At 39.1% G+C, this 26,487-nt stretch overlaps 1 protein-coding gene across 1 annotated transcript in view; it reads left to right on the top strand.

Annotated features, from left to right (window-relative positions):
• LRRC56 (leucine rich repeat containing 56) overlaps positions 1 to 26,487 on the top strand; it is a 53,039-nt gene that overhangs the window by 13,637 nt on the left and 12,915 nt on the right. Inside the window, exons 3-5 of the mRNA XM_009889389.1 lie at positions 3,676 to 3,736; positions 23,995 to 24,091; positions 24,497 to 24,694. Coding sequence (XP_009887691.1) covers positions 3,676 to 3,736; positions 23,995 to 24,091; positions 24,497 to 24,694 — 356 coding nt within the window. The remainder of the gene's footprint in view (positions 1 to 3,675; positions 3,737 to 23,994; positions 24,092 to 24,496; positions 24,695 to 26,487) is intronic.

Genomic DNA, 26,487 nt, shown 5'->3' with positions numbered 1-26,487 from the left:
CAGCATTTGCGTGCCTGCCCACAGCTGCTCTTTGTTTAGCTGGTACTGACAGGTCTCACTGAGAAGGTGCCACAGCACCCACAACAGCAAGACTTGGGCAGGCTGTCCAGGAGTCACAAGTATGTACGGGGGCAGCAAGCTTATGTTAAACCCTGCACTGATGTGGTTTTTTGTGAGGTTCTCATCTCAGGTAGCTAAGACTGCAGCTAGCTTGGGTTTGCCTGCAAGTGCTGTGGTCTTATGTTCAATTGCATTGCCCAATTCACACCAGAAATGTGCAAAAAATGCACATTTAGAACATGTGTGGAAATAACATCAAGGTGATATATCTTACTTGATCAAATACAGCTTAAGTGAATTAAATAGCCTGTTTAATTTATGTATCAGGTTGCTCTTGCTAGAAGGGTGCAACCTGTGTTCAAATGCCTGTTTTGTACTGTAGGATCACCAAAACACGTAGGTTGACTGATGCCAACACAAGTATTTGTCAATAATTTTTTGTGTGTATGTTTTTCACTAGTCTATCTTCCAGAAGGCTTCAAGAAGTCAAGCCACGATTATTTTTTGTTAACAACAGAAAAACGAGATGCTACCTAAAGAATATGTTATCAAGTGTTATAAATATGTGTTGTAGCTTGTAGAATATAATAAAACCAGCATCTTGCCTGTTTTCTCCTTACTCCTAGTCAATTATCTAAACGTCACGTGCTGTGCCAAGGAAGCTCAGAAAGACATCTACATTGCTACCCTGCTTGTGAATTGCAGCACTTAAGGCAATATCGTTGAGTGTGCGTGTATCACTTTTATTCACCTACCTTAGACTTTGATTTCTTTCTGCTCTTCATTTAGTTTTGTTCCACTGGGATAGTACAGTAGAATAGTTTAACACTAGTACATTGTTGGTGGTTAGTAATTTCAGAGCCACATAACAAAAAGGGTATTTAGTGAAAGGGAATTGTAGACAGATGAGATAATATTGCTCACCATTCTGAATTCTCAGCCTTGTACTGCAGTCATCAGCATTTTTCTGGACCACCCTCATTTTTAAAAATCGAAATTATACAGTATGAAGGCAGTTTCAGGATGAGATATATAATGTTTGTACTTTTGACATTAATATTAGAAGTTAATATTGTTGATATCTTAGAGTATTTTTATGTTAATATAAGAATAAATTGCATCCTTGCTCTCAGGAAAAATGCCATGAGGGTTAAAATTAAGACAATTACAAGTACGTTGTTACATTTGGATAGATCTCCTATTTTGTCATCTTCATTTTACAATTTTCTCTTCTTAACTTAATCTTCCAGTATCTAATCTATATATAAGGAACTGGGACTGTAAATCCCAGAAAAATCAAATGGACAATTAATTCATAGCAACAAAGAACAATTACATACCTAATATAAAACTTAAAGGAGGGAAGAACCTGCAGAATTGGAGAAATATATTGCAAAAGTCTTGTTGGCAGAATTTTGCACCACTGCACATAGTATACTTTTACTTCAGTCTAGTAAATAGCACATTGCAGCTTAACACTCTACAAGTTCCCAGGGATAGATTGTGCCAAAATACAATAAAATATCTGAGATGGAGGATTGGGTTACAATAATGAAATAGCCAGATGTGAAAATTGTATCATCAGCCTGTCACTCTGCCTCTTTGAATCCTTTAATAGTTGTTTTTTTCCTGAACCAACCCTAAATGCATCAGTGGAAAGCTCTTTCTTGAGCAAGTGTCTCCATTTCTCTTGAGCTAGTCCTCTTGACTTCTCATTCAAATCTTCTGCTTAATACTAGTTTTTAAAACCCATTTGCTTTGTAATGCTTTGCAATAGCCTTTGCTTGGTAACCCTTTAACCTCTCTGGTTGAATCCATGGCAAGGCTATTACCTGCTGCTGTGCTGGAACTGGAGAGGCTACTGCATCCTTCCTATTCTTTCCCTTAAGACTTTGCGGGAGGAAATTTCATCTCTGTGCTTCAGGTTTCTTATCAGAAACGTGATAATATTTTTTTTTAATCTAGATTTTGATTTTTTTCTGTGGGGGTTTTCTTAGTGCATGGATTATATCTGAGGAAGCCTTTGCTCAGTAGCTAGTATGACTGCTGTGAATAATTAACAGAGATCCTAATATCTCCTCTGGCAGGATTCCAAATTATTTTGTTGCCATACTTTGTAAACCATGTTTGACGTGAGAAAATATGCACTGCAGGATGAGGAGGGTTTGTTATAATTTGTACTACAGTTTTTATGGATTATGGAAAATGATGAAAAAATAAGGCTAAGAAATTGCACAGTGTATTTTGAATTTTTAATATTTTCTAAAGAGCTTTGCGAAGACATGAAGTTAAATATTTGCACTATAGCATGAAGATCAATATGCAGATTATAATCACTCCCAAGTAACATTAGATATAGATAATGCTTCTACTAAAACATGATTTATTAAAATGTTTTTGACGTAAAAACTCTTGCTCTGTTTGGGGAAATGCGATGAACAACATGATCTCCTTTGTTTGCCTTTGAGATCCCACTCCCTTTTTCTTTTTTTTTTTTTTATTTCTTTTTTCTCTTTTTTTTTTTTTTTAATCTTTTGCAAAGAGCTGGAATGATGTCCTTCTGGACACTGCTAAATCACCCTTGCCAGAGAGAGATTACCCAGAGGATTCATAAAAATATCTGCTGAGAACAGATTTTAATCTTTTAGCAAAGATCCAGTTTGTCTAAAATTGGTGTTACCTCTATATCGTTGCACATTATACTGGAGGATGCTTGCCAGCCATTGGTAAACTGTGCTAGTAGGAATGGGTAAAAGTTTGCTTTTGTTAATAGCAAATGTTTCCTGGGACTTGAGTTTATATCTAAATCATTCTGCAGCTTGGAGAGATTTGGTCTATGATTTTGCTTCAGAAATACCTTTAGAAGCAACCAAAAAGGCAATTGTCTCTTGGGAATAGAAAAAAGCATTAATCAAAGTAATAACAATGGAATGGTTTTCATAGATATGAAACTTGTACAATTGAATAGTAAACAATGCATCACATCAAGAAATTAAAAGAAGGCAATGCTTAGCAAAACATAAGTAGTGTTTTGGGGTCCTCTGAACTATAAAAGATGATGTGACATAGGAAATTATGCTTTTGGTGTTTGACTTGATATTAAATTTTGAAGAAATATTACTTAGCTGTGTATCCAATAAGTCCATCACTACTTGCCATTAAATAGGTAGAAAAAGAATTCTGGGGGAGAAGCAAGAGCATTTTGTAGAAATCAGAGGTCATGGAATGCTATACTCTAAAGCATCCTTTACCTCTTCAGAGTATCACTCAGTTAAGAGTCAATACGGGTTGGGAATTAGACCAAAGAAAACAGTCACCCATCAAGCCAGTTTCTGTTGTGGTCTGTCTGGAAAGGTGCTCTATCAGAATTGTCAGAGAGGCGTTCCAAAAATTATAATTGGGTAGTCATGTAGACAATACGTATTTGCTGCAAAAATGCAAAGGGTGAAATATTTTTTGAGTGAAATAATCTCATTAGTTTTCTTAGAAGTGGTCCAGCACAGATCTGGAGGAAACAGGGAAGAAATGCATGTAAAATTAGATGCTTCAATTGTCAGAAGTTTCCTTTACTCTACTCCCAGGTCTGCAAAGTGATTCTTTATTCTGTTTCCATAGGTGCCTATCTACCTAATCTGAGAGAACTGAAGTTAAACAATAGCTTGCTTGTGTCTGTGAGGTAAGAAATGAATGATAACTGAAATAAACATAAAGAATAACAGCCCTCAATTTTATTTAAGTGATAAAATCTTCATTTGTGCTGCTTTCATTTCTTCCATTTCCCCATGCTGTGATAATGGATTAGATCATGAATATATGCTCTGCAATCGCGTAAGTTTAAGGACAGGACCTGAGCTGGAATAAATCACTGTTGCTGCAATGATGCCAATGAATTAGTCCCGGTCCACCAGCAGAGAAGTTCCTGCCATGTTGAAGTCCATGGAAATTTGGTGCAAGTTTGAAAGGAGCTAGAAATTTGCCTCTTATCTATGTCTAGGCACTTGGATTTCAGAGCGTTTCAGCCTTTGGGCTTTTATTCTGTACAGTAGCCTGTTCTATACAGGTCAGACCAGTTCCTCAGTTGATCAAAATCGCTTTGGCTTTATTGAAGTCAATGAAGTTGAGTTTATGAGAGCTGCTATGAAGACTGCATGTCCCTGGTTTGCTGAGCTCTGTGAAAGCACCACACATTTTCTCCCAGAGAACTGGGGAGTTGGCAGATTGGGAAGGTAGAAGTGAAAATCGTCACAATTAGGAGGCAGAGCTGTCTTTTCTCTCCTGTGCTGTTATCTGTATTACTCTTGGTAATTAATGCATAATGGAAAAGTATGGTTCATATCAGTAAAGGGCTGTGTAAAAGGCCATCTTTATGTTAAACAGGGCTGTTCTCTGACTTTGTATGGCTGTCTGCTAAATTTGTGGGGAAAAAAACAGTGATCTTGCTAATTCTTGTTAAAGAGAACATGTTCCCTGATGGGAAACGCCAATAAGTTCTCAGTCACATGCATTGTCACTAAAGTAGCTAATGAACTTCAGTTGTCACACTTTGATCTTATTTTCCCTTGTTTGGGTGATGAGATGAAGTATTTGCAGTCTAATCTTTTTTTCCATCTTCTAGTTCATAACGTGGAAAACTGGTGATTCTATATTGCTATATTATTTTAATATTATATTCTATATTATTTTATAATATATATTTATCTATATTCTTTATTATTTTAATGGCAACCAACCACTGTCCTAAGCATTAAATGTCTCCATTATTGCAATGGAGGAGGAAGTAGTGAGTGAAAAAAGTTATATTTTTGACAATATCAAAACACATATTATTATATTAAAAAGAAAAAAAGAAATGGTCAAAAATCCATATTCAAAATGTGTCAATGGAAAATGTTTTGACCAGTTCTGTCGGTATTGGAACACAGGATGCAGTTCAGGAAAACTGAACTGTTTAGCTTATTACAGCTTTAGTAGGATTTTGCACATCCCTTTGTATTTTGAGACTCTAACTTCTGTCATGAAAAGTTTTGGCAAACCATTTTCTGTGACCTGGCATCCTTGTGGTCCTTGATTGGTCCTTTGGTCTCAAGTAGAGTTTTGATTTGATCAACTGTAACATAAATATGTTTTGGCTTGGATATCAAGTCTAATATTGTGATGCTTTCCAGGCATACAAACCCCAGGAGAAGCTACTTGCTCCTCCTTGAAATAAATGTGCTTTCTGTGTGCCAGTTAAATGCGATTGGTGGGGAATAGGTGAAGGAAGAAGAAAACTCTGTTAGCTCTCCCAGACCAGAACTCAGTCAGTATAGTACAGCAGTAGCCTTCCTTTATTAATTCCCATCTTTGACAGTCTGTCATTGATAAACACAGATCACTTAAGGGCACAGCCCATGCAAGCACAGCCTGGGTACTTGAGCTTTATTTTTGGATGTCTGTATCATGTCAGTTTAATGACCATTAAAGCAACATAGCTCTCCAGCAGTAGTGATGTCTGCTATAGCTAATGTAACATAGCTGCTTCCATTCTAACAGGCTGTTGCCATTTACTAAAAAAAATGTTTAGAAATCTTATTTCTGAATTAAGCTTGGTGATGTTTCAATTCTGTCCAAAAAGTGATTATTTTGTTGTATTTGACCAAACCCTTGCAACTGAGGTTTTTGAGAATGATAGAAAAAGTGTTCTTCCTTCTCACTAAAAGTAATTCCTACATACTTTCTCAGCCATAAGGTCAGAATCATTGTGGTTGTAATTTGAAAATGAGCAGCAGATAACAGGAAATGTCTTGTAAGGACAGACTGGAAGATTGGTTTGTTTACTGAAAAGAAAGTAAGGACAGAAAAGCAGGCAAAAGGTAGAGGGTGTTTCATATATATACTCAGGATGTTAAAAGCATTCTTTTCATGTTATATTACATGAAATGTACTTGGTGAATCCTTATGAACAAAAGACTCTCAGTGTGTATGCATTCGTGGGTAATAAGATGGAAAACTTGCTTTTTGTCACTTTATTTTTGTTTCATTCTGTCTTGCTGAGTAGAATTCCCTAATTATTTTAGGATTAAATGGAATTAAAACATCTTTTTCAGTTTGAAAATGGGGGAAGAATTCTCTCAATAGTAAACTGTGTATAGGAAGATGTCAAAATAAGGATCTATGATCCTGATACTGATTTTTTTTTTTGAAACATTTGCTTCTGTCACACTCACATAGGAACTTAAGTTGTGAGGATGCTGAGGTGTGCGTTGCCATTTGCTGTTTGATAAGGATCAAAGGAAGGATGTTTTGGCAGTGAGGAGTCAAGGTACTTGTGCATTACAATTTTCTATGGGAGAGCAAGGCTTGCTAGGTCAGTGAGTATATTGGCTTTTCCTGAAGGAGTTCCGATTCCTTTCATGGGGAATGTGGTTGAGCTACTTTAGTTGTAAATTCATGGTCCCTCCCCAGCCCTCCTAAAGCTTGTGTTACTTTTGAATACTTGAAACTTTGAAAAGCTATATGTAAGTGCAGGATATCGTTATCAACTATTTAATTTAATCCATAAGGAAAATATATCCAAGTTTATTTGCAGATAATCTGTCGTGGCAGCTGAAAGGGAATTTCTTTTTTGGCTGTTTCTGGGTTTTAGTTTTCTACTTGCCCTTTGCTAAAGGGATTCCTGGAAAATCCAGTTTCCTGTGGAAAGACATCAGTTTAGATCGTTGTTAATTTTCTAAATCGCACTAATTTTATGAGGTCCTTGTTTGGTGACCTTTGCCCGTCTGCTGGCAGCTAAGAAATTCTAAATTTATGAACTGATAATTGAGGATAAAACATGGACCCCATTCTGAAGAGTGCCTATTAAAAACTGTCTCTTTTTTTTTGGTGGTGATACATGGTCCTCGTCTTTGTAATGCTTCCAGTAAAAGAACTATATTTCAAGGCCAAAGAATTACTACCTCTGGCGTGTAGGCGATGTATTTTTTATCAGATTGCTTTTATTCTCAATTCAGGGATGAATGAAAAGATCTGTTGAAAAATGTTAGATAGGTATCTTTATGAAAGGACTTCTAAATCAGATAGGGGAATCTCAGGAACTGGTTCCCATAAGTTTATAGCAGAAGCTGTTTCACGAGCTGAAGTTCATTTCCTCCCATTCAGCTCTATGCATTGTAGCCAGCAGAAGACTGGTGTGCTTCCGGGGCTACTTAAGCAACTGCCTGTAACAGAGAGAGGTTATTATAATTTAAGTGAGATGAAATGCAGAATGTGAGTATAAAAGTAAGTATGAAGGATATAGGAAAAGGAAAGCAGATTTCCTTCATGCATATAGAGTTAACATTTCTTTGCTGTAGTACTTAAATTGCATGTAGTTCTCAAATTGCTCTTGTCCTATTGCAGAAGAGTCCCCCAGAACCAGACAATAATGCTGGTCCATTTGGGTCAGTAAAGTTGTCGTGGGAGAATGGAAATGAGACAGCTGTCCTGAAGGTTCAAATGAGCAAGGTGCAGAGTCCATTCAAATTCAACAATTCTCATGCTTTTGTGAGTCTTAGGATCAATTTTTTAATTACTATTATTATTTTTAATGCAAACTCCTGGGGACAAGACTGGCTACAAAGGAATCACTGTGTTCACTTTTTGAAAAGTTTCAAGTCCTCTTGACTGTGAAAAAATAACTGAAAATGTGAACTAAGTGATTTGAGAAAGGATTTTGCTGATCATTTCATAACTTTAGGAAAGCAGAGCCAAACTAATTCTTTCTTAATTGAGGGCAAGGACTTTAAACTGATGTTTAAAAACATTTTTGAGACCTGAATCAGAATCTTTAGGAATTTGAACTTAGCAATAACACTCTTTGGTACTTATTTAACAAAGACTTTAAGCCAATGCTCACCTCTTAAAGTCACAAGAAGCTTGTCTTCAGTGGAAGTGCTCGCAAGCTGAAAATTGAACATTAGTCCAAGTGCTTTGCTGGATCTGGACCAAGTTACACCATCTTCTATAAGACTGAGACATGACACTGATCAGCCCCAAAGTTGATGTATTGCTGATAGTGTGTGTCTAGGCACCCACTATTTGCTGGATCGTTTTCTCTCAAACAGAAGAGATTTAGGGGCGTGAGTTCCCCTAAATTTTTTTTTTCCTTGTCACTTTTACTCATTCCTTTCCTTGCTCTTTTTTTTTTTTTCAGTTTGCTTTTTCTTCTGCCTGTCATTTCTAATTTTTTGCGATTACTGTATTACTATGTCTGATGCATGTAACATAGGTACTACATATAAATGCAATGAGCTTTGTGCAACAAGGATCAGCGTTGCTTTTATGATAGATAAAATCCAAAAATATTTTCTAAAATCAATTCTGTTACTTAGTTTGCATTAAAGATGCAAATATTTGTTAACAGATGATTTATTTGTACTACAGTAGTTGGTTACTACTGTAAGCAGGGTGGGATCAGGGTGTTCTTGCTCTAGGTTGTACTTACACATGGAGTCAGAAAACCACTGCTCTAATTTGGTCTGGGTGAATCTCTTCATGTTCTTATTTCAGTGTGCAGAGTATCACCGTTTGTTTTGACATTTGCTTTTCTGGATGGAGAAAGCATTTAATTTCAAATGCAAGCTAGTTTCCTTAGGAAGTGTTTCTGTTGCTTCTTTTGCATAGCCAGCCTGAAAGTCCTTCAGCAGTTAAGGCTGCTATGAAGTCTATCTTAAGAACATGTTCTTTGATGACTTTGAGAGCTTGCCAGGAGCAAGGAAAGCATTTGAGTTGAGTCTTAATCTTTGTATTAACAAGTCTTCTCGGTATTAATGCCTGAAGATCCCTGGGAATATGACAAACCTTGGTAAAAATGCTCAGGTTTTATTTAGCATTGACAGTTTTAAGGACATTCATATTATTGATAAAAAGTAATGATTTGGGGACAGAAATAGAGCTACTTTTAGTCGAGTGGATTATTTTCAGTAAAGCACTATCAGCCTGTCTGCATTAGGCCCTGGGGAAATCTGATTGCTTCAACCTTTTATCAGTTCTGGGTAGACCTCTCTGAGATGCCTAGTTCTCCCTTTACTAGGAAGGTAATGGTAATGCTTCTATCTTTTCTTGTAAACCAAGGTCAGGCGCCCAAAGTAAAGATTGTGAATGTCTTTGTGACCTTAGATATCAGGGATTCTGACAGGCTGATTCACCAGCAAGGGAAGCCAAACTTGTTTTCTGTACAAATGTAGTGTTGGGGTTCTGGAGCTCAAGCTCTGTTCTCCAGCAAGCACAGAGGACGTCAAAACAAGTTCGTGGCCTTGCAGTGTCTTCCCATGGTTCTTGCCTTCAGCAGTACGTTTTATGCGGCCTTCCCTAGCTGAAGCTCCTCTGCCACCTATTTCAGGCTGTCAGGTACAGAGCATACCTGTAAGGAACAGGGTTATGAGGTAGGTCCTACCATTGCAGCTCCAAGTTTAAAAGTCTCCTGGTCATAACAGGGTCAGTGGGGAGGGTCTAGTGCATTCATATCATCTTAGAGCAGAGAGAATCTTCTCTCATTGTCACCTAAGCTGTTCCACAGAGGTAGGTTTCTCCCCCCAAGGGCACTGCTATCATGTTTCTATTTTGTGGTTCAAGCTGCAGTACAATACAGGGCATGAAAACCATAAGAGGATCATCAAAGACCACAACACTTTTTGCAGCATGAACATGGCTAGTGGAATAGCAAAGTAAATAGATAATAGATAATGCATGCAGCAAGTCTGCCAGTAAACACATGCAAGGTAAGGTAAGCCCATCATTGAATAAATAATTGTCCCCCTTCTCTGCCCACCAACTGAATAGACACACCACTTTGAGTGGATTTGGTAAAAAGTGGCCTTTTCTTTCAGGGTGTTGTCTCATGCCATGTACCTACCCAAAATGAGAGTTCAGCTTCTCTTTACTGCTGCCTCAGTAGCAGTAAATGCTACTGCTAATGTAGCTCTGTTGAATATTTGAGCAGTAAATACCTCTACTGGAGTGTGGGCTTGTTTTCCATGTACAATTTTCTCTGAGGTCCAGTTTCACTTGGTGTTGTCCAGCCAGGAGGTACAGCTTATCTTGAAGCGAGCACTCCCTGAGCTGTGGATGTGCTGACAGTCCAGTGTGTTCCAGGGGGTTGGGGACTAGAGGGGAGATGGTGGACACCTCTCAGCTTTTCCCTTCTTGTGAGAAGGTCTGAGGATAGGGGCGTCCTGCCTTCCTTCTCTAGCATTTGAGGGTAGACTCTTTGGTCCCATGGGGAGAATCCAGCCCTTACTCTTTTAAGGTCAGCGAGCAGAAACAAGTGCCTGCTTCTGCACCTGCAAAAGCCACATCTCTGGCTCTCACCCTCTGTGCACCATTTCTCCTTTCCTTTGCTTCAACAAGAAAGCACATAGATAAAAGGGTTTGTTTTTTCCAAAGGGAACCTCTGAAATTCTGTATTAGTCGGTGTTTTGATCTTACAAATGCTGTTTGCTTACAAGTAGTAATTACTTAAGATGCACCAATTGCTTTTAGTGAGTGAGGAACCTTTTAGGGGTCCCCAAGCTCACCTGATTCCAGTCTCTGTGATTACAGGGGCAGCTTTACTCTTTGAACCAATTGGAGATAGTAATGGCAATGACTAGCCGCTTTGTGGCTGACTAGGCTTTGGCTAAACTAGGCTGTGGCAAAACTAGGCATTGTGGCTGAGCCACTGGACCAGGACTTCAAAAATACAACTCAGTTCCTGGCTTAGCTGCTTCTACAGCATCCTGGGTTAGCTGTAGAAATTCACTGTATTTCCAATCTCAGTTGTTTACTTTATATGTTATTTCAGGGCAGACACAGTTTTTTGAATGAGTTATGTACAAGGCTTTGCCTAATGGGATCATGATCTCGCTTACATGCTCTGGATGGCTGCTATAATATGATAAATAAAAGTGTTGGTAATAACTTGCTGATTTCTGCCAGCAAATAAGTACTTATATGCCTGGCTATTAGGGTTTGCAGCTGCTCTGTTTCAGCTGTCAATGTCAGGGATCACTTATGAAAATTTACACCTAAATGTTCATTTTAGTCAGTGATGAGAAAGAATGATTATAATCACCATCTGAGAAAACCCAAAGAACTGGGTTGGGAAGCAGTAGTAATTAGCCCATTGCCAGTGGAGCTATCAAGCTGTGGAAGGGTTGTCTTCATGGAAATAGGTAGGAAAATAATCTTAGCATTAATTTAATGGGTTTGAAGGTTGTTTTGATTCTATCCTACAACAGAGTTGCTTGTCTGCAGCTTGCTTTGTTTTTTTATTGAAAATAATTTTATTCAGTGGGAAATTGTTCTTGGAATGCAAGGTAAGTGCTGATTTTAAAAAAGGGAGGGAGTCGGGTTGGGGGAGAAATTAAGCTATGCGGTTGTATTCATCAGTTGGTAATTGCCAAGCAATATGAATAAGCAATGAAGAAATAAATAGAATTTCCATGTACGATCTGTTTTTATAATCTAATTTCTATAAAATATTCTCCACCCAGGATTTTATTTAGTTCTTCTTATTTTCTGTGGACACATTACTGCACACAAAGGACCTGTGGCTATTTTTCCTCTAAAATACATGCACACTTCTTTTTCTCTAGATTTATTTCTGATTTGCTGTTTGGCAAAGTTTGATCCTTGTATCCTCAGATCTTTACAGGGAGCATCAGGTCTCTCAGGGGTGCATCAATACCTGCAAAAAGAAATACACAAATGCCTTTGTGTTTTAGAGGTGAAGTTTGCAATTCCATTAGCAGGTATAATGCATGCATATTCTTCACCCTTTGCCTTAGCCTGCACTGTGTGTTCTTCTTGTGGAGCTAAGAACCAGAACACAAAGGTCTGATAATGAAACCTACCACCCGCTTCTGGTAACAGAAGTTTTATGGAGGATTCTGTGTTTGAAAGATCATTTATGGCATCTCCTGGTTTGAACTTCATCAGCCTCACAGTCCTACCACTCCACTTCCTACTGCTTCATCCCAGCATAGGCAAGAACTTACAGAGGTTTGGTTTACTCTGCTTATTGTTGGTTAGTTTATCTTGCCCTTATTTATAATTGTAATAATTATGCCTGTTAAGGTCTCACAGACTTTTTTTTTTTAACTTCTTGCTCTCAGCATCCCAAGGTAAACCCAGTTTTAAAACATAACATTTGTTCTATAAGAACTTTTTAAACTGAAGGAAAAAGTTTTATTGCCACATGTTAATTTTTGACCCTAGAAATAGTATGAATCAGTAGCATAAATTTTATCCCTTATAAAGTAAACACATGAAAATATGGTTGCTAAATCATACTGGAGGATTTTAAAAATATTTGAAAATATGCTTATTTGTATAATGAGTCTTATTTTGTCACTCTTATGTGTTTAAACAATGCAGCCACCATTGTCGAAAGGACCTTCTGTAAAGTTCGTCTATCTGAATAAGCAAATTCTGTATATATTGAGTATTTGCTTTAATCTGCAATATGCAAGGATTCTTCCCACTAAGGTAAAAGTGCCTGTTTCTTCTGAGTGGATTGGGGTTTTTTTGTTTTCAAGAATCTCATTATTTTTTATTAAATAATTTAGGTTAACTGGTATTTACTTCTAAATTTACAATGCATTATAATACGGGGGAGTCATCTCTCTCTAGCTTAAACACTCATTAATATTAAATACCACTCAGACACATTCACTGAAGTTTTTTGCTTTTTCCATTCCCAGGCTAACTTAATGGTGCAGAAGAAACATTAGTCTCAACACAATTTGAAAGAAAACTGTATATATATTTGTGTCTTGTGAGATGCAGTTATTTCAGTTCCTACCTTCTGTACTTAACAGTGATAAGAGGTTGTTTGTGCCATGTTTTTGAGTTAGCTTATGCAAAAATCGGTAGGTCTGTCAATTTGGAAACCTTTTTTTTTCACTGGAGAGATATAGGGAACCACTGACATTCATGGTGTGAGTGTTTACTTTTGAATAAGGTGTCAGGTAGTGGGTTACATGGCTGTTTTGGGGAATATTTTCCTTACTTCACAGCCAAAAGCCAGACAGCTCAAGTTAATAAAATTGCTTTTCTCAAGATCAATATAGTTCATAGCCAATGAAGGGTTTTATCCCAATTCATGAACTAGTTGGAAGTCTACATGGTATGCATTTCTCTTGCACAAAGACTGTGTACCATTGCAGTGAGACTCTTGGTAGTCTGTAAAGGAACCATTTCAATTAGTTATTCCTGCAAAGGAACCATTGCAAATTAGTCTCTAAAGAAACTGTTTTACTTGTGGGTGGCAACTACCATTGCCTCCAAAGGTAGGTCAAGATGCGTGGGAGAATTTTGTGTGAGCTTCTCTGAATTTGTTTAGGCAGGCCTTTTGAAACTTGTGTTGGCAGGAGGGCACTGGGGAGCCAGAACAATTAGTCCACTAACATGAGAAGTCTTTCCATTGATCAGTGGAACTGATCAGTGACATTTCTGGCAGCTAAGAGCCCTTGTGAGGGTTTGCACTTCTGCCATAAGGCTCATCTCCATAACTGAGGACACGTTACAACATCTACTGCTAGATCCTCCTGGAGTGGGAATTTGTTTGAAAAAAGTCAAGGATAGGGTGTGGAATTTGCTATAGAACCAGTTAGCACACCTGCACCAGATTTGGGATGTCTATTGGTGTACTGTGAGATAAACACTGACATTCTGTCTTGTAGTAACACCCTCAGTATGGAAATCTATAAGGTCTCATCTGCCTCAGTAGTCAGGTTGATGGGCTTTGAGGGCTCCCAAGCTTCTCTTCTGCACCTTGTTTGCTTGTTGTGAAAGAGCATTGGGATGTCAGTACAAGCAGAGAACATCTCCCTCAAAGCTATCATTTAAGAAAAAAGTCTTGACTCTGGGCATATGGAGACAAGTGTATCAGCTGGGTGAAAAGTAGAGGCTGAGAGAGAAAAGAAATTTGGAGCAAATCAACTGGCATTTGCTAGCCATTCACAGGCCCAAGTTGTACATGTATCTGTTCCTGAAAGCTTCTGTATTTCTTCTGTTTTCTTGTTGAATGCACAGTTAAAAAAAGAAAGGAAGGGAGAGGTACAAAGAAGGAATGACCATCAGCCACAGGAGAAAATCGTTACTGTCATACAAATGTGTCAGATATAAAGAATCTCAAGAACCTGCACTCCTGCCACTGTACATTCAGACCAAATCACTTTAAATTCTGATTTAATCTCTAGGTTTTCGTATCAGCCCATTTCTGCAGTATCTCAAGTTTGTGGTGGTTTTTTTTTTCCAGTGGAATCTGCATAACCATTAACATGACAAAAGTTAAATAGCAACTCACAGCTGATCCAATTCTTTAGTTCTGTCTGGTCAGTTAATCTAGAATTCCATTTTTTCTGGTACTTGGAAAAAGGGGGTTGATGGACTTTTTTTTTGTGGTGTGTGTCTTAACACCACTGAATCTGTCAGCCAATTTGGATCTTTTACAGAATATTCCTTCTGCTTACCCTGCAGCATTAAAAGTTTCAAGTGTTGATTTTGAAGGATGAGATCTATATTAAATCAAAGTTGCAATATATCTGTCTTACTCTGCCAAAGCTCAGACATACTGTGAAACAGGCACACAACATGTGGGAGACTGAAAAGTTATTCATGCAGGAAATTTTAAAGCACTGTGGGATTCATTCCTTCAATGTAAATAACTCATTCTGTAACCACAGTTTCATTATCCTTAATTTTCTTTTCTATGTAAACTTTCAACAATGAGAACGAACAATTGCCAAAGCTATAGGAACTGTCATTAGCTCTGGGGCTAAATTTAGGGGCAATGGGTATGTGGGTGTGAGAGTTTTATTTACTGGGTGTCTCAACTTTATCCCACTTGAAAATTCACTTGCTTTTGTGGAAGATGTAATGTACCCAGTGAGATGCAGCACAACATGTTTGGTTCCTGCAGCATCACAGGGGCATAGCTTCTGCCGAGGGTGGGAGCTGAAGTAGGGTGGAAAAAAAGATCAAGGGCAGGTCTTGGCCCACAGAACCGCATCTTGGCAGCCCCTGGCCCTTTCAAATTGTGGGAGCTGAGTTAAAGCAACTGATCTTTCATTGTTAAAATGCTACCAGTAACTAAGCTGACAAGCAGCTTTAATGATCAAAAGGAGATTAACACAGAATTATGTTATCCTTCCCATGCACGCTGTATATTCTTGTCAGGGAATTGCTGTTCCTGACTCTGAGTACATCAACATTGATCAAGCCCATTGTTCTGCTCTAGATTTTTTAACAGCACTGAAAATGAGACCACTTGAAACTAATGCTGCATGTCATGTGTATTAACTTTAACACAATCAAAGAATCATAGCATGGTTTGGATTGGAAGGGACCTTTAAAGGTCATCTAGTCCAACCACCCTGCAATGGGCAGGGACAATTTCAACAACAGCATGTTGCTCAGAGCTCTGTCCAACCTGACCTTGAATGTTTCCAGGCATGGAGCATCCACCACCTCTCTGGGCAACCCCCTCCAGTGTTTCACCACCCTCAGCGAAAAAAATTTCTTCCTTATATCTAGTCTGACTCTACCCTCTTTTAGCTTAAAACTATTACCCCTTGTCCTATTGCAACAGGCCCTGCTAAAAAGTCTGTCCTCACCTTTCTTATAAGCCTCCTTAGTACTGAAAGGCCACAGTAAGGTCTCCCCGGAGTCTTCTCTTCTCCAGGCTGAATAACCCCAACTCTATCAGCCTGTCCTCATAGCAGAGGTGTTCCAGCCCTCTGATCGTTTTTGTGCCCCTCCTCTGGACCCACTTCATCACATCCATGTCTTTCCTGTGCTGAAGGCCCCAGAGCTGGATGCAGTACTCCAGGTGGTGTCTCACCAGAGCAGAGTAGAGGGGCAGAAGCACCTCCCTCGACCTGCTGGCCACAGGAAGAAGTGAGCATCTGGGTTAACTTAGGGATGATAATGACCAGTTACAGAAGCATGTGTATCAGCACTCAATTTCATTTACAAATGCCTCTCTCCTCATGGTCTCAGCAAGCACTTTTGGTTTAAATGAGTTATAACCTGACATGGAAAATAAAGTGCTTGCAAGTAGCATAGCACTTAGTGTAATATTGTGGTTGCTACAGTGAGTTCAATGAGGCAATGAGAAGCAACAACAATGAGTGAAGATGTTGTAAGTCCAGGATGGCCCAGAGATGTATCTCATTGGGGTTGAGTTCTTCCTCTGTTGTCATCTGTCTCCAGGTGCCATCCTTGCCTGCCGGCACCAGAGGGGATATCTTGGCATCACTGAAAGCAGAGATTTGGCACTGATGTAGAGCAGGGATTTTTATGCAGTGTCTCTGGTTAAAGCATTGGTCACAGATGTGTCCATGGCAGAGCTCAAGTACTCTGCCAGGACCGCCAATGTGGTCTCTGGCTCCAGTCCTGGACAACAACCAAACTGCCTTGAACGGTTCATGTTTTTGACTCCTGTAGCCAGGTAGTCTCCTGTCCTTGTTTTCAGGCTTTAGGGAAAGTGCTGGCCAGACTGTGGCTCCTTGATAATCACAATTAGCTTTAGCTGCAGCAGTTAAGCGTAACAAAAATGAGAAGGCAGAGTTGTAGGCTGGACAAACTGTTCAACCCTGAATGCTCTCCCTGATTTACCCCTTGTGCAGCACTGGGGGAGCTTCATTTCCTCTGCAGGGATCCATTTTGCTGTCAGCAAAGTGTGCAGCAGAGATCCACATGTAAAAAAAGCAATATACTAGACCTTTGCCCCTTTCCAAACTTGAAACTTAAAACAAAAGCAACCAACTAAGCAAAAAAAAAAAAACCAAAAAAACCCAACCCCACACTGGAATAAAATAGTGAAATCCTTCTGTTGGGAGAAATATTGCCAGTAACGTCAGCACTGCAGCCCGCTGGAAAACCGCTTCTTATTCATGCGAAGGTTGCCTCAAAAAGATGGGACAACAGAGACACCCTACTGCAAAGACCTTTGGCAACAATAACTTTTCATTCACACAGAGATTCTTCATTTACATGTAAAAAGGAGTTATGAAAACAGAAATTCATAGACACAGTTTTTATTTTAAAAGACCTTTGGTAAATGCATGCTTTCTGTTCAGCCTAAAACACGCTTGCCTTCCTCTGATGTGTTTAAGCTTATGAGTTGAGAATTACCTGGACAAGTATCTTTTTTGCTTAGATTTTGAAGTTTCCAACAACGTGTCTCAGCATGGTTAGGAACCCTTCATGTGAAAAAGTTGCACAGTTCAGAGGGAAGAAGGAGGCCAGAATATTTGGTGCATTTCAGCCTAAAAGCGGTCATCTGGCAGCAAAATGTGGGGCATGATCCTTGTTATCTTACACCTTGGGCAGTGGTTCAGACTTACACAAGGGAGCATAAGGTACTAAAGGCAACCTGCATGTCATGGCTCTGTGAGGTGCAAGACAGAAGAGACCCAAGGCAATGCTTTTCAGCATATTGCTACTTGAATTTGGGAGAGTAAGTACAAAACCAACCAAGGTTGCAATACTGCAAAGTCAGTCAGATCTGCACGTTCATATGACATTTGTTCAACTGTGAAAGGACACTGCAAGGACACAAGGACATGGCCTCAGCATTGCTTGCAGAGTTGGGGGCTGTGTCATGGATTTGATCAAGTATGAGCAACACGTGCATACAATCAGTTTTACAGTTTTGAATACAGCTATTTGAGAGTACAATGAAACTATTATGTAAGCTTCCTATTAGTACATATGTTACTAATTTAAGTAACATTCAGGCTTTAAAAGTTTTTGCTTCTGATGTCAGAATTATCTGTACAACCAAACCATTGTGTGCTGACATATGGACTGGATCATTGTTATCATAGTGCGGCTTGATAAATTCAACTTGATTTCTGTAGATCAGAGAGGAGGGTGGTTTTTTTCCTTTATTTTGTAAGACTGTAGTTTCGTCATTCTTTTAAAATCTAAATCTTTCCAATTACAAGTGCATTCATTTTCAGAGCAACATTTAAACATAAATAATATCTGCATCAATGACTATTTTATATGTATTGCTACTGAAGATTTATTCAACAGATGCATGTGTGCTTTGAGATACTGTTTGCAAGTTCAGTGGATTTAGTGTTTTATTTCCAGGTGAATTATTTGAAACCAGCTTCCAAAAGAAACAGTGGTTTTCAAGCTGATGAATGTGTTCAGGGTTGTGCTGTTGTACGTGTTTACTGGGTAGCTTAAGCTCAGTGGAGCTATTCAAGATTTATTGTGGTGAAACCAAGAGCAGGATTTGGCTTTCTAGGTCTGGTCTCCATCCAGTAAAATTTTGGCTGGAGCAAATCAATCCCTGAAGAACAAGGATGTTGGATTAATGGAAGAACATGTTATTATTTCTCAAACTTGTTATTGGGTGTTGTAAGCCAAACTGTTCCTTGCCCCTGTGTTCTCCCACCAGTCTGGGGGAGTGATGACAAGATGGGAGCATCAAATTTCATGGGAAAAAATCCTAAATGGTCATGCAAAATTGGGGAGGGTATTGCCAAGACCCTCACAGAAACACAGAGCTGTTTGATGAGTTCCCATCCCTGCAGCAGTGTCTGGACATAGTTGGAACCCAGGTATCAAACCCTTCTGTTTATTAATATTAATTTTTAAAAATCAATTATAAATGCAAGTTTGTGGATTCAAGGTGAAACTAGGGGAGTCTACGTTGGTTTCTTGGTACTTTTGGATACTAAAAACGTGATTTGGTATTCAGTATGTGTTCTGCAGGCAAGTGCGTAGATGTGTGTATGGAGTAATTACTCTGGAGGACACTTGTTTGGCAAACTCAGAGGCTGTAATCCTCTGTTTATCACAACCAAAGATATGACATAAGCATTCTCACCCCATGTTCTGTCTCTCTGCTTGAAACCTGACCTGCATGAACTGTAGCAGAAGTGAGCAGGATATTTAATTTCTTTGCCTATTAATTCCTTGCCCTTTCTGTAAAGTTCCCAGCTTCCACGTCACTCGGGATGGGACACTTGTCCACTGGACTTGAATTATCCGTTGTGTATATTAATGGTAGTTACATTTCCTCTGCTGTGTCCTCTGGTTCCTTCTATATGCTCTTTGTTGTTTGCACATCAATGGGGCAGTCCTGTGCTGCATCATATGACCAACTGCCACCAGCTTTGTACAATCTCTCATCTTTTTCCTATTTCAGCCGTCAAACTCTAAAACATATTCTCTACCCTATTTTTGGAATAGATGCTGTCATTTTCTGTACATTTATGTCATGCCTAATACAGAATGGTTCTGGTCTCTGACATATGCCTCATTAATTTTAGTCTCAGTCAGTGATTATTTTGGGGGGCGGGTGTTTTTTTACACTGTGTGTATAGTGGATTTTCTCTCCTACTACCCTGGTAAATTTTTATTAAGAGTTTATTATTATATTAACATAATTTACCCCAGTAAATTATTATCAGAGTGCAGATTCCCATTAATTCCATTTCTTGTTAAAAAGTCACAAGATGCACCTCCCTCGTTTGGTCTGATCTGACCCTCTGCACTTAACATAAATGAAAACATACTGGTGTGCACACTTGCGTGCACATGGTGGTCATGTGTGCTCACACAACTCCTCGCTTTGCTCTGACCCCATTCAAGATGGACGTGCCAGATGCAGTAGAGCTGGAGGCACTCCCATCTCTTGCAAGCTCTTAAGTTCTCTTCTCACCAGCCAGAATATTTCAGAAGTATTTTCAGAAATGCAGGTGCATGCAGTTGTCAGGAGCAGCTTGCTTGGAGTTAAATTGCTGTTTCACCTGACAGCAGGCATGCTCTCTCAGGGGCAATTATCTCTGTAGTAATTAATGAGGGAGTTTCCTCTGATGCCTCAGCGTGATTCATACAGGTTCCAAAAGATTAGTTTGTTAGTTACCGAATAGAATATTTGCAGATGTATTTTGCTGTGATAACATCTCTGACTGGAGATGACTCGTTAGGGATGCAGGAACAAAGATCTGCAAGGCCAAAATGTGACTGCATGACTCAATTTTAGGCTCCTCCAGCAGCTAGCACGACCCCAGAGTCAGCAATGGGAACTTTGTTCCTGGCTTTAACTTGCAGTGAAGTTCTGTGGTCAGGGCTGGGCAGAGGAAGAAGTCCTTTTCTTCTCCTCACTGCTGCTTGTTTACAGTAGCAGGGAAGGAGGGACACCAGTAACTTGCTCTCCATAAGAGCTGGAGTGCTTTTCTTGGTGGGCAGGGTGTGAAGATACCTTGGCTTGCTAGCTTCCTTTCCTGAAATAGAGTATAGACAGCAAAAGTGGGCCAAGTGATACCAAACACTTAGTCCAACAAAGTTTGCGCTTTCTTAGTATCTTGTGTCATGGGTTAAAGGTGAGCTTGGGACAGCCAACTTTAGCCTCATAAGAAACCAGATCCTATTAGCTTCCATGTTTTTTTTCTTTTCTGAAGTGTCTGTATAAGACATTTTTTAATAATGAGACCCTGTTATTAAACACTGGGTTGCATTGCAAACACGCAGCAGTTCTACATTTTGCAAGTACCCAAGACATGGGATATACAACCTAACTCCTTTGTATGGAATACTAATACTAATCAACTTTGATTAGTTTTAACCTTAAACATGCTACTCCTGACTTGCCCCAAAATTAGCTGTAGGAAAGTCAGAGCTGCAACTCATGAACGAAACTGGAATGAATTTGAGACTATACACTTGGCAGTGTAAATTGTGAAGAGTAAGGTAATTGGGTTTTAGAAGTAATTTAAATTAGTGTCGTCTTCTGATGGTGTCTGTAGCAGGAAAATGCTTGAAGATTCGTTACCTAATAATTCATAGTGAATATGTGCTGTTCGTGACTTAGCAGAGGATGTGAGTAGGGACTGACCCTGTCCATGTGCACTGGGTTTAGCCATAGCCAGCACTGGAACTGAAAACAGTAACGCACAGAGGGAAATATGATTTAACTTTGGGAACCTTTGACCTTCTTCAAAATGTGTGGAGTGATCAAGGTTTTAGCAGTAGAGGGGACAGCTTTGTCTTCTCGGGGCCTTGTGTAAAAACTGCTTGGGAATTAATCCATTGCTTTGTTTTAGCATCCTTTACATTGACAGAAGATGTTAGGAACAAGCATATTACCAAAAGCTCCTTCTGTGGCAAAAGACCTTCAGTTAGGAAATACAAGACAAAGAAAAAATAAAAATAATATTCATTAATCATACATTATTATATCATATGTAAAGTAATCAGGTTAGAGTTGTCTTAAGTTTTGCTGGCCAAATTAACAGAGTGTCTATCAGAACCACTTGTTTCAAGGATACAAAAATGAGACCACTTTCCTTTACCTATGTTCAGTGGTTTACAGAAAAGAAAATTTTGCACCAAAATTAGCCTGAAATTTGAAAAATTCATTAGTGCTTGAAGTGGGTCATGAAATGAGCAATGTAATTCCTCCACATTACTCTTAATGCCATATTTGTGTTTGTGGATGTGTTGGCCTTGGTTGATGATAGGTTCTGCTTTTGTAATTTAATTTCATTTCTTTCTTATTATAGGCATGCAGCTTGCAAATGTAGTAATAAATTTCTGTAAATATTACTTTGGGAGACATCTGTTCCTTAAGGAAGCCTTAGAACCAGTGTTTGTGTTATTTATAAAATATGCCCAATGTAAAAAGATATTCTGGAAGATATTCTGCAAGGCTTGGTATGTGATGGCATACAGGGACATTACGATCCTTCAGGTCAGGCAAATCTAAATGAGTACTTGGAAAGAAATGTGACAAACTTCCATCTTTTTAGGGGCTTATCTGGGCGCAGGTGCAGTGGCACAATGGCAAGTGTTCCCTGTTGCCCTGATAGCTAAAGGGCAAGGTAAAGTAAGTTTGCAGCATGTTCACAGAAGGAACCATATTGTTTATACATGAAGGGAGTTTCTCTGTGTGTGTATCTTTCTTTATCCTTGGATCTCTGTGCTAGACAGCAACGTCCTGTGTCAGTATGAGCAAGCTGCCTAGATGCACAAAATTCAGCGGAGGAGTTGTGGTTTATGTCAGTTAAGGGTTTTCTCCTGTAAGGAAGAGTAGCCTTAGACAGGAAGAGATGTGTCATTTGACTGAGATGTTTCTTATTTGCTTTGTTTTGGCCATTAGATCAGCTGCACTGTTTGTACTTCAAAGGCTATAAACCGTTATATAAACACATTGTGTGGTGTATCCATCCTGAGCTTACTTAAATCTGTGACAAACCACAACAAACATCCAGGGAAGAGGTGATCAGAGGCATGCAATGCCTGCAGCCCTTGCAGTGGTGGAGGATGGATGAAGTGAGATAGGTCTGAATGCTGCCAGTGGACAAACCATTCCACAGAAAGCAGAGCGGTGAAAATCCTCGATTTCACCCTAGAAACTCCTATTCAACCCTGTATTTGGCAAATCGCAGGAGAGGCATCTGGGGATATTCTTCCGTGCATCCATCCCTGATTCAGCCTTGTGCAGTCTCCCTTCTCCTGACATGGCCCTTCCCAAGTGTTCAGATGCTGGAGAAACAACAAAAACACAGACAAGAATACATCTATCCCCACTTGTAAAAGCACTCCTTCCTGACCTCTCGGATTAGCTGGCTGTGTAGTATCCCTGAAGCAGACAATTTGACTGTTGGGGTTTTTGCTGCAAAGCTGCATCAAAGCTGCAAGAGGTTCCCAGAGGGCAATGCAAAGCTGCTCTTTTTCCTCGTGTTCCATACAGAGAAGACATGAGTAAGGTAACTTACCTTTATTCCAAGATCGGAAGGGACCCCATGACGGTATTCTTTTATCTTCTGCAATTTTCCCTAGACAGTGCATTAAACTATATATTAATTGTTATGATGTATATTATAAAAATGGATATTATAAAAGATAGCTATTCCACAATTTTGAAGTCCAAGAATCTCTATTTAAGAACTATTTTAGCTGTTTGGATGTGGTCCTGGGCAACTGGTCCTGCTTGAGCCTGAGGGTTGGACAAGATGACTTCCAGGGTTCCCTTCCAACCTCAACCATTGCTGTGATTCTGGGAATTCCATGCTAGTCTCTACCTCCTCTGATAAACTGTCCTCATAGTTAGTTCCCTGCTGTTTAGTTCTGTATTATTCAGATAGTCTGATTTCACGGCTACAATAGAGAATTCTGAGCTTTTGGTTTGTTTGGGATTTGATAAAGTGTTGTATTTTGTTTATATTTGAGTAGTGCCTTTTTTCAACTTAATGTTACCAAAGATGGAAGGTGGTTAAGCCCCCAGTTTGATTTCCCAGCACTTTTGCGTTTTGCATTATCTTTTTATTGTGCACTGTTGTAAAGTCAGTGGGACATTACACATGCATGAGTTAAGCAGGTCAGTATGTGCTTTTCTGGATTAGGACCCAAAAGTTTGGAATTCATACAAATGATCCCTTATTTATATTTTGCTAAACCTAAAGGGTAGGAAAATAGGATGGAAAGGATTATAATTTTCTGCTGATTCAAAAAATGTTGTTTAGCAAGAGTGCTATTCCTTTCAACTGCAAAATCAGAAGAAAGGTAACTCCATAAGAGGGCATAGTGAGATGACTATGCAATAAGCTCAGATATGTTAATTTGGGTTTGTGTGTAGAACAAATGATGCCAGCATAAGCAAACCTCACTTAATTCTTAGCAATTACCTGTGATTTATGACAGAATTACCATGATGTAGCTCTTGGAAGAATCTTAATCAAACTGAACTGGAGTGACATGTCATACAAGAACAAAGATGTCTGTGAGAGAGAGAGGTAGAGAGGAGTATAATTTTATTCTCTGCCTTTGAAGGTGAACATTTTTAATGACATTTCTTGTAAACAATATGAGATTTGAAGGAAGTAGCAGTGGCCTAGTCTTAGGAAAAATAAATTAAGTCTTAAGTTCCATCATCCATTCAAATAAAACTTGAATTGTTTCTTTTATAAGGGATCTTGGAACAACGTTGTCCCATCTCCACATCCTGTGGATGGCTCACTGTGGGCTCTCAGATTTAGATGGGATCTCTTCCTGCAGCTCTCTGAAAGTAAGTATAGATGTGTCCTGCCAAATTACGATCTCAAAACTATTTTCAGTTGATACTCTTTACTTGTCATCTTTGTTCTCTTCTCACCTTTTGTTTTTCGAAAGGACTTTGGTTGGATGCCTTGAATTGCCTGCATTAGTTTAAAAGACACTACAATATTTTTTTTTAAATGAGGTGTAACATTCAGGTCTGATCCTGAAGATGCCTAATGCAGCATAGTGTTCATTGCCATATTAGACCTAGTTATTTAAGGCGGCAACAGCCACACTTGAAAAATTTTCTCTTCCATGCTAATTTCATCTTAAGCCATGTAATATTTCAAATATTAGAAAACATTTTGCAAAGCTTGAGTGTTACTTGTGCAAGCCTGTCATTTACATATTTATTCTGTTTACTTCTGCTGAGGAACTCTACATAGCTTATAACAATATCTCTGACCTGAGCCAGCTGACCTGGTTGGATCACCTTGAGGTTTTGGACCTGGAAGGGAACAATATTGAGGACATCAACCAGATGGAGTACCTGGGACTTTGTTGCAAGCTGAGCCGCCTGACAGTGGAGGGCAACCTTATTTGTCTGAAGCCAAATGCAGAATCTGCAGAGGTGAAGACTTGGTTTACACATATTGTGTTAATTTTTGGCAATGCTTTTTTAGTTTGAGTTGGAAAAGAGAAATATTTCTCCATCTTCCTATTGTATCATTCTGAGTGATGACACGGGATGCATTTCCCATCTTTCATGTCCTCTCGTGGGTACTGTCTCCAAGATGCGCACAAATGAAATACAAGGAGTGCTAGTAAAGACTCAGGCCTGTTTCCTAGCAATGTGTTCCTTCTTACCTGTGAGAAGGGCTTAAACTAGAAATCAGCTGTTCTGATCCGTACAGCTGTTCTGTCTTCTCCCAGCTTGCAGTGCAAACAGGCGTCTTAAAGGAAGACTCAAGAAGAGCATGGACCCCAGCTGTATGGATCCTTCCACCTGTAGGGATCTTGCAGCAGGTTAGAAAGCAGTCAATATATTTCTCACAAGATATGCCAATTGTAATGTCTCAATTAGATATCTGTCTCTGGGCTTTTCCATTTCTTTTGGAGGCTCTCCAGTCCAACAGCAAGTGCTCCAAGACCACCATGCTCAAAAGGTGAACCCTCAGAAAAATAATGCTTGAGGTAACTGGGAAAAGCTATCTTGTAGAAACTGCGTGTTGTCCTTTCCCCTGAAAGCAAAAGCTGAAGATACAAAATACAGTGATTCACCTCTTATGTACTGAAATGATGAAATCATTTCTGTGGAGGTATTTTGTTGAGAGCATGAGATCGTTTGTGTCACCAAGATGAAAACACAGTAATGCATTGTCTGCTTTGGGTTTCAGGGCAACAAGAAAAGTAAGGGAGATCTAATTCTATATGAACGGTCTAGGAGCTGTATTACTCTTTCACTTTTCCCTGTTTCAAAAAAACCCAATGTTGGGATATAAAAATAAGCATCTTGGCACGTACTGAGAAGGTAACTGCAGGAAAATCAGAGTTTTAAAAACTTGGTTAAATAAGACTGTTCCTCATTTTGGTCATACAATGTCTAACACACATCATCAGATGACAGTTTATGGCCAGCATACGCTATATTGTCATCCAGGTCTTTTGGAAGGTCACAGGCATACACACATAGGTATGTAATACACAGCACTCACTAAGGATGGCGCAATCACCAATGGAACCATAAAGAACTGGTAACACAGGGGTTAGAAAGCAGAGTGGGAGTTGGTGCTGTGACTCCACTGTGCCATGTTCCATAGCTTTGCTGTGTGTTTCAAAGTGAGCATGCCCATGCCATTAATTGGCATAAAAGGTTGGGGTTTATATTTGTCCTGGATTTAGACTTGAAAACTGAGGCGCTATCACTAAAACACAATCACGTACTAGACATGTGCGTATTTTAAATCTTCACACTTTTTAGATACATGAGTTATTAGCATTTTTCAGATGTAATTTTTGGCTTGATCTTATCTTTCAGTAAAAGGAGCCACAGAAGGTAGTGCTTTAGCTATCATAATTTTCCTCTCTGGAATCCAAAAGAAAATATTATATACTTGCCTTTCTGTTTTGAACTGGTAGAAGTATACTTCAGAGGCCACACTTGTAAATATTTGTAACCAAAATGATTTCTCCGTCAACATTTCTCCCTTATGGAAGATGCAGTCATGAGAGGAAAAAACACATTCCTACAGTAAGGAAGCACTGCTTGCTTCTGGTGGACAAAGCATGCCTACTTACTCTTTTTACTCCCAGGGAGACAAATACAACCTCTGAGACTTCCTTATCATAGCTTCCTACCACGAAAATGGTGTAGTATATCCTAACAGCACAGAAAGTCTGTTTCTACTACCTTGTCATTCCTGC

This window comes from Charadrius vociferus, unplaced genomic scaffold (assembly GCF_000708025.1).
Source record: "Charadrius vociferus isolate BGI_N301 unplaced genomic scaffold, ASM70802v2 scaffold467, whole genome shotgun sequence".
Taxonomy (NCBI): domain Eukaryota; kingdom Metazoa; phylum Chordata; class Aves; order Charadriiformes; family Charadriidae; genus Charadrius; species Charadrius vociferus.
The sequence above is the reverse complement of the archived record's forward strand: the minus strand, read 5'-3'. Positions and strand labels throughout refer to the sequence as shown.